Below are 9,090 nucleotides of genomic sequence, written 5' to 3'. Positions count from 1 at the left end.
TTTTTCCCTTCACTTCTTTCTTTTTTAAAAATTTTTTAAAAATACTTTTGAATTTGCTTTCACTGTTTTTTCTTATGAATCTTTAAGAGCCATACAATGTATAATGCATGAAAATATTAATTTCCTGAACTAATTTCTTGTCATTTATTGAATGGAAACATGAGCTATATGTTTATCCCAGTAATAACAATACTGTGGTTGTTTTTTTCAGAGCAGATATGTGTATTGCCAGATGAAAGAAAAGGTATCACAACTGCTTCCTTTGACTTCTGAAGCATCAGCAGCTTTTGCTGATGAAATCTCCAAAACCTTTCTGCTAATTTTTTCTGTCTGTCTGTTATTTTGGTTTTAATGAGGGCTCTGCTTTTTTGATATACCTGGTTACAGCAGACTTTTACAGTCAAGCCTTAGCCTCACAGGCAACAGAATTAATTTTAGCAAAGTGCCACAACAAAACAGCAACAACGTTCTTTGAGTTGAGCATTACACCAGATTCATAGAAGGATGAGCTTTTGAATAAACCCTGCTTGGCCACATGTATCAGTTTTCTCAACTGTCTATAAAGCAAGGTTACCTGAGCAAATCTCTCTCACACATGCATATGATCTGTCTAAGCTAAGGGACCACAATGACATACATCAGGCAAAGATGAAAAACCATTGCACATATAGGTAATTTTAATCCATTCCATTTTTAAATACCACAATAAATTTAATTTTCACAATAAATTAAATAGCCATATTCAGTTTACAAAATAGAATTACTTAGTGTGAAACCAGTATTTACAAACATTGTACACTATGTACACCATGTTTAGCTTTGTCGACACACAAGTATAGAAGAAAAAATTATTTGACCTTTTCTTGACACATGATTGACATGCTACAAGTGACACTATGGTCCATACCATAAAACAATAGTGCAAACTCACCACAGGAACTCTAAAACAATGTTGTTTGTATGAGATAAGATATTAATTTAAAATAATAAGAAAATAGTACTATTCACTCTCATTGTAAAAATTCAGCACTGTGTTTAAAGTGTCAGTATTCCTTTAGCAATACACATACCAAATATAGCCTCAAGATTATGCTTTCTCACAGCTTTACAGACTTTTGACAAGAATTTTTACGGCATAAACTAATGTTCTGCTTAGTTCAATAAGTATCTCACATAAACACTTCACTAAGCAAGAGGAACACTGACCCTTTTAACAGTGTCTGACTTTGTTTCCCTAAATACCTCCTTTCCCTTTATTATTATATCTTAAAAGATGCAACTATATTGACAGTAAATTTATGTTAGTTACTACTCTGTAAAAAAAATCGATCCCACTGTATATTTGGTCACACACTGCATTATGTACACGTATGCATGAAAAAGTTACTTTGCTAGCCATGTCTATGAAAAGTGCATATTTCAGCAGAGACATCTATCTCATGCCTCAGGTGCAACAGAAAGTGGTGTATGAAGTTTAGTTTAGGGCCAGTTAAATGTCCTCCCGGTGATCTGGTAAAATTTCTGATTAAAAGGATGGAAGAACTTGCGCAATTTGGTAATGACAGAGGTATCCACCTCTGGATGGATGCGTCCCTTGCTACCCGCCAGGCACTTGTTAAAGACAATGTTAAATCGCAAGCAGTAAAACCCTCTGGTGGCATTGAAGTATAAATTGTACTGACTTATCCTCGGAGGAAGATTTAGGAACTTCTCAACCAGCTGGAGTTCTGGTAGTGGGTCTGTGATGAGCCGGTCTCCATCCACGATGTGAAACTGCTCGATTGGGAAGTATTTTAACCACCTCTCCAGATGTTTTGTGTAGATGCTGGTTCTCACTGCCTTGTACTTAGTGTTCACTTCGCAGGTATTAGGATCAATAGCCAGCTTCTCAAATTTGTAGTAAGTTTTGTTCTTTCTTTCCTTGCCTTCCAGCACCTGAGTGTAATCAGAAATAGCTCTTGTGGTAGGTTCCCTGACAATGATCAATAATTTGATAGATGAGTTCATTTTGTAAATCCTTTCAGGTACTTCCTCGGTGATAAAATACGCAGGGCTTTTCTCAATTGTTATTTGATGAGGGTAAGAAAAAGGCATTTTTTTCCGGTACCACTCAATTCCCTTGGCATAGTTTTCATCATTGTCAAAGAAGTGAATCTCTTGAGAAGCTTTGACCACTGCAGGGTGAAGGTTCAGCATCTCCAGTAGTGCTCGGGTGCCTCCTTTCCGCACCCCAATGATAATGGCCTTGGGAAGCTGCTGAACCAGATTGTGCAGTCGGATTTGTTCCTTGGTGGCATTGCCCTTTCGAAATTCATGGAGCAGACCTCGTTTGAACTGCAGGGCTCTCAATGGGATTTCGTCCTGGCCGCGGGGTCCAAAACGACCATCGATGGGGCACAGGGGCTGTAGTCTGCAAGTAAAATAAGAGGTATTCGTAAAAAGAGGCTATCTCTCAACAAAAGTTTTATGTATAAGGGAATCATGCTCTTGGGAACATTTTTGAATGTAATGTGATGTGCCTGTTTTTCAACTTTTATTTATTCTGCAAGTGGTTAAATAATTCACAAATTTTTTATTATTTAGTCTGGTATTTTGCTCTGATTTAACTGGGTAAATCCTAACTTCACCCCCCTGCTCTGTGCCAGCATAGGAAGTATGATTACTGTTCTTGGGTCTTGAACCTCACCTAAACTGGTGGTGGGATACTCTTTTTGGGTGGTCACCTACTGCTACAGGTGTCCTGAACAAATTGTGTCATCCCATCATTGTTCTCTTGATTTTAGTTTTGATTGGTTTTGTTTTATCAACAATCTTGTACACCATGAATTGGAAAATGATGAAACGGTTAACACAATTGACATCTATAATAGATGTCCACAATTTGGTCAATATCCCATCCACTGTGGACACACCCAAGGTTATTGACATGAGATGAACTACATGAGTATTAAAATAAGATGTGATAAGAAATTAGAGGTGTATTTTGAATAAAAAATTACATGTGTATTCTGGTTAAAAAATTACTTATTCCTTCTTTTGCTTCCTTCTTTTTCCTTTTATTTTCTTTTTCTTCCTTTCTTATTTTCTCTACCCTTTTCTGGGATATGCTACCAGCATTGATGAGTCCTGAAGACTTCACAACAACACTACAAAATCGTGCTGATGGAGCTCGCTTGACAACAATTGTGAGTCACAGGATGGTGTAAGAGATGGTCTGAAGATCCCTCATCTGCCTCACGATCATCGCCGAGGACAGACTGAACACAGTCTGGCCTGGCCTGGCTGAGGTGGGATGTCTGTCAAGTGTTGCCTGAGGGTGTGCCCACTGGGAACTGGTACGCATTCCTGAGGAAAATTAGTGCAGGTCGCAATGGACTGCGCCGTTCTTGCTGCCCAGGCGGGAAGGACTGCGCTGAAGTGGAAAGGAATGACCTGTCCTGTACGTCTGTCCTGTACCTGTTTTCCCAAAGCAACGGGCCCCATAACAACGGCTGTAGATTTCCCCACCTCTTGGCCAGCTGCCGCTCGCTTCTGAAAAGGACTATAAAGGGACTTTCTGAAATAACTGAGCTCGAGATCTCCCCATGGAAAGAAGATGGATCTATTGGCAGCAGACCACGAGGACTTCATCTCCTCTGTTGGTAGCTATTGCCCCCCTTTTTCTTCCTCTCTACTCTTTTACTTTGTGTTTCTTTCTCTCTTTCTCTCCTTTATCGCATTACTGTGTTGTGGGCACTTAATAAAGGTGCACTGTTCTGATTAAAACTGAAATCTCTTTTGTCCTTTTACACTCTGAGATCTATAAAACGAACCATCACGATCCCCGCTCGTATTAGCAGATCGTGACATTAAACATTTTAAATTAAAAACTCATTATTTTGTGATGGGTTTGGCAGTTTTTATCGCATTCTAAGATGAATTATATTTGGTCAGTTTGATCTGAAAATCCAGTTCATTTAAGTAATCTCTTTCCCACACTTTTCCTATTCCAGCCTGAAGTCTTTCCTGTGCTTTCCATTGTGTTGATCCAGAGAGGATTTTTTGAGTGAAGAACAAAAGGAATGAAAACCAGCTTTCTATGCATCACCTTTCAATATTTCTCCTCCTCTTTGCAATATGTCCAGTGTTTTCTCTGCCAGTCAGAACCAGAAAGTCCAAGGTTCTAATTCAGATAAGATTAGCAAGGTAGAAAAAGAATGGCAAGAAGAGTTTTTAAAAATACATTTATTGCATCATTACATCAATGATTTCCTTATAATCAATTTTGTATCCTCCCACCGAACCTCGTTTTGTGCCTTATTATTTCTTCTTTCGCAACCCCCTTTTTCTACAATTCTTTTATATTCAGCTACAATTATTTCCCTTCTTTTCCACTTCTCTACTTCTTTGTTCTTTTATCTGATGCCACTGGATCCAATAAGTGGTTCAGTAAGAAAAATGTTAAAACTTTGCTCCTACAGAACCTTGAATAAACTCTCATCTCCACTCTCAAATCAGCACTTTGGACATTATACAGGCCAATATTTCATTGAAGATTAAATTGGTGTGTGCAGAGAGCTTCCAAGGTCCTAAAAAATATTATTACTCATTTTGTGGAGCCGTGCTCTCCAAAATTAAGGATATGTAAGAACAAAGGTTGCCTAGGCAATTTTAGTGTGAGCTTACTGTGCACATATATTATGATACAGTTCTTAAATTACACGGCCGCATGCTATTATTTTTCACAGGACCCCTGCCTTAGCCAGTATACCAGATGGGCAATGCTCATTAATAGCTGTTTAGGTATTCAGTATTTATTCTGGTTTCTCAGCATGTGGTCCCTCATTCATTTACTGTATATTATTCAAGCCCCACTTTCAGGACATAATTATTTATTTCTTTGTGGGTTTTCCATCCATCATTGCTTGTTGGGGTCTCTAATTTGACACTGATGCTAGGACAATGGATGGTTGGGACAAAGTAAGTTTGATCCCCCTGGCTGACCTGCTAGCTATTTCCTTGATTATCCAGATGCTGAGAGATATAACCTGTCCAGACAGAGCCAAAGAAACAATCCATATGACACTGCTTAGTTCAAATGAGCTCTAGCTAAGTCCTGAAGACTAATTAGAAAGTGTGATGAGAAGTGGGTTCCTGTTATTTCTGTTCTCAGGTTTCTAGCTTCTTCCATCCCTTTGCTCTCTGCCATCTGAATAAGCCTGACTTGGTGGCAAAGACTGAATCATTGAAATGCTGATGCAAGCCTGCTCATATTAGGAAAAAAAAAAAAAAGGAAAAAATGTCTTAACACTGCTACAACTTGTGGTGTGGCTGGTGAGAGTCTTAATGCATCAGCAAGGTGGCAGTTAAAAGCATAGGAAACAGAAGTTGCAATTGCTGTCTCTGTTCTCTTCTCTCTCCTTCTGTGTATTTGTTATTTGTTTTCAAGCAATGAGGATTCCACAACAGCAGTTCCAGACCCATCTCAACTAATTTTATCTCTTGCTCAAAAAGACAGCTAGCACTGCCTTCAGTGTAACACAACAGCTTGTCAAACAGGGTGGTTTCCTTTAAAAGTAAATAAATACTCAAGATATCCTCTAGCCTAAGGGAAAAGATTGGATGTTGTTAGAAGTTCTTCCTCAGCCTGTAGATTTCAGGTTTTTTTCTACTCTTTCCCCCTGCTTCTACTCTCTCTAAACAATAAAAAAGTAACTTTTAAAAAACCTTGGCAGTGGTGGGTAAAAGGCAGATCCTCATAGTTTAATCCTAGATGTAACTATTTACTCTTACGTTGCAACATGCTAATATTCTTTATTGTCTGAGTCATTTTCCCATTAAATAACAATTCTTTGCTAAGACAGAGTATATGGCACTTGTTATATCACTGAGTTGCTCTCCCAAAACAGGTAATTTCTCAAGCTGCTACAGTAAAACTCCACAATTACTCTTGAGAAAACCTGCCATAAAACAATTCATCTCTGGGAACTGTATTTCTGAAAAATTTCAAAACAGTTGAAGTAGGTCTGGGCAATCTTAATGAGCTGCCTCTCCAGATCCACAATACTTGCTAATTTTCTTCCACAGCAGCAAAAGATTATAAGTCTGGTTCCAGCAGGAGTAGTTTGTAGCATGGAAATCAGGTGTGGAGACTCCTGGTAATGCTCCTGGTACTGAGTCAGGTAACTCAAAGACTAATCCAGATATTCTCAAAATTGCCACAGAGTCTATTTGAGATTCCACATGTGAAGCAGATCCATGCACTCAGGAGCTGAAGGAAGGTGGCCTCCCCTGCAGGGAAGGGCTCATGCTATCAGACTTTATGACTCAATGAATCAGATAAGCTAGTAGTAATTTCCCTTTGGGCCTAGGAAAACTCAAGACACTGCCATTGGGGCGCCTAATCTGAGGCTATTAAACATGAGCCATCCCCAGCTCTCTTGTTCATATTAAATCAGCATAAATTAAGCATAAATGAATCTGGATTTCTTCCTGAACAATTAGTTATTCCAAAATCTGTTGAAGCCTCTCAGCATCCTTTTACTGACAGATTCAACAACAATGAGGCAGAAGAATATTTCAAGTTAATTCATCTGTGTCTTGTTCTTTCTGGTACCTCTTTCTCTCTTTATTTCATAACAAGTCCCTACACAGGACTTTTTAGCAGTGTGGTATGCTTCACACTGGGTAAAGCAAGAGAACAAAACTGAATTTTACTGCCATTGGCAACACTATGTATGAAACCAGCAGAATTCACTGCCACAGGAGGTCAACGAGTCAAATACTGTGGCGAGATAATTTTATAGCCATCAGTAAATTCTGTAGATGTGCAAGCATAGATAATAGCAGAAGGTTAATTAGATTTCATGCCTCCAGGCATAAAATATACTTTTGCAGGGACTAGTAAGGATTTCTGCCTCCATTTACAGAATCACATTAGTTTCACTGAAGTTTCTACTTCTGAAGTATCAGACATGATTTGAACACCAGGGGAAAGAAGATATGAGTTCCAGGGCTTAATTTGTAATGCACTTCATCCTAGCTGAGTGCATGGTCTCCTTCTTCTTCTGGAGTGGATTTGAGGAGTTGAAGAAGGCACCCAGTGACCAGTGATGGAGCCCACCATTACCTAGCAATGGACAGTAGGTCTTCACTTTCCAAGCACTGTATAGTCACACAGCATTGTGTTACAATTTTGAAATCAACTAATACATTGCATAATTTAATTTAAATGAAGGACATGAATATACCATTAAAACTTGCAAGTGTCTACCAGCTTCTGGAAATCTTATAGTCTTTTTTTTTTCATTCATTCATTTGAAACAGCTTTTTTTTTTTTTTTTTTTTTTCTTCTGTGTTGTGCCTTTGTGGAGCAGCTTCCACAGCAATCCCGGCCATTTCAAAGCTGACAGAAACAGCAGTGTCAGTGCAGGTAGCACTACTGTAGCACTGTCAAAAACTGGTCAAAACTCAGCCTGGTCAGAAGTGCCAAATGTTCTTTGATTTTCTCTGCTGTACTTTCTACCACTCTCCAGGAAATCATTTACAGAGAAAACCCACTTATTTAGCACATTCGGCTACAGAAAATACCAGCTAATTAACATAGTTAAAATTCTCAAACCCTGAAGCAATCTTTCAAATGAAATAGTATTCAAAACTTGACGAGCTGCTCTGCAGGCTCATACTTTATTTTAACTACCACTGTAGCACATTAATTGCTTGCTCACAAATTCAGAAAAGGAGATGTATAAATACATCATAACTGTTTTGCTGAAACTAGAGGTCAACACAGATGTACACAGGCAAAATGAGCTACTGTAATGACGTTTTTACTGGATGCTGGTTTATTTCTTCACTGAAAACAAATGTCAGTGTGCTCAGAATACAAATGGACACACAGAAGAACTTTGACAGAGATGACTGTGACTGTTTTCCTACTCTCTTCTCCAAAGGGTAGGAATAAGTAATGAAAACCACTATTAAAATGGCAGTCTTTCTGTCTTTCTGTATGTGAGTAGACACTAAAAAAAACAAAACCAAAAACCAAAGAATTAAAGAAATCAGACCCTTGAAGCAAAGACTCAGACAATCTTAGCCCATTGTAAATAAGAGAGTAGCTACTTCATGACTTACCTATCCAAACTCCCAACTCTGGCAACTAGATATAGGAGACTTCCAATAGCAAGGCTGCCTAGCACAAAGAGCTTCTGTCTCAGCAACGCCTGCTGTTTGAATAGCATGGCCCTCCATCAATCTTCAGGACTTCTTCAGTCTGCAGAAACAAGAACACATAAAACACTCACCAGAAAGCAATATGCAGGGTAATGTTTAATCAGGTGTTGCAGCTGATTAAGCCACACTTGCAAAATTTTTGCAAAATTTTTGCAAAACTGCAAAATAAGTAGTTAAAGTTCTTTTGTTTGCTACATGGCAATGTATCTGGGGTAGGATACTAATTTTGGAAGTGACAGTTCAGCTGCACCCACCATTGCTAAGGCTGTTGGATAGCCAAAATGTAGGTCTTGTAGAAGCTCATATTGTAATAGGATACCTTGTTAGGTAAATATGTTTAGATTTTAAGCCTTTTGCAATCAGACAGAGCTAGATTTCAACAGAGGTTTAAATGCTCTGATGTCAAGTAAGGCAGCAATAACCAGGAGCTAGACTTGCAGGTCCTGTGTACAGTTTATGGAGGCACGTTTACTGTGTCTCTATGATTATTAGAGTGCATGCTGGAGAGAAATCTAAAAAAGATGTCCTGATCCATGCCAGCAAGTATTTATGACAGACCTGAGAAGCAGGTATCTGGGGTGGGCACAATAATGATTTTTTAGCATCAGTGTATTCTGTAAGCTGTGTCTGTGCTGGGCATCAGTTTAGTCTGTTCTCTGGAGAACCACTTAAGCTCCTCACCTGCCTGACACCAGCCTTGATTGTCACCTCAAGAACTGATGGGACACAAACTGTCATCCTTGAAACAAGCGTGCCTACATCCCCAGTTTTTAGCAATACCAAAGCATATATTTAAATTTCTTTATCTGATGTTTTCCAGAGACCATATAAATCCCATAAATGAACATTGCTTCAAATATTATAGTTATGAGGCAGACA

At 38.7% G+C, this 9,090-nt stretch overlaps 1 protein-coding gene across 1 annotated transcript; it reads right to left on the bottom strand.

Moving 5' to 3' along the window:
- Positions 1–738: 738 nt before the first annotated feature.
- On the bottom strand, positions 739–8,240 carry HS3ST5 (heparan sulfate-glucosamine 3-sulfotransferase 5). The gene is made up of 2 exons (XM_082302355.1): positions 8,113–8,240; positions 739–2,410 (listed from the first exon to the last, which is right to left on the bottom strand). Exons 1-2 carry the CDS (start codon positions 8,217–8,219, stop codon positions 1,480–1,482), a joined length of 1,038 nt encoding a protein of 345 aa, XP_082158481.1. The 5' UTR covers positions 8,220–8,240; the 3' UTR covers positions 739–1,479.
- Positions 8,241–9,090: the final 850 nt, after the last annotated feature.

The sequence above is a fragment of the Coloeus monedula genome (genome assembly GCF_965178545.1).
Source record: "Coloeus monedula genome assembly, chromosome: 2".
Taxonomy (NCBI): domain Eukaryota; kingdom Metazoa; phylum Chordata; class Aves; order Passeriformes; family Corvidae; genus Coloeus; species Coloeus monedula.
This window is presented reverse-complemented; position numbering and strand designations above follow the sequence as displayed.

Excerpts from the sequence above, each read along its gene's own strand:
- HS3ST5 (XM_082302355.1), bottom strand. The coding sequence starts at position 8,219 with ATGCTATTCAAACAGCAGGCGTTGCTGAGACAGAAGCTCTTTGTGCTA. Across the intron at positions 2,411-8,112 it reads AGAGTTGGGAGTTTGGATAG|ACTACAGCCCCTGTGCCCCA; the intron begins GTAAGTCATGAA and ends TTTTACTTGCAG.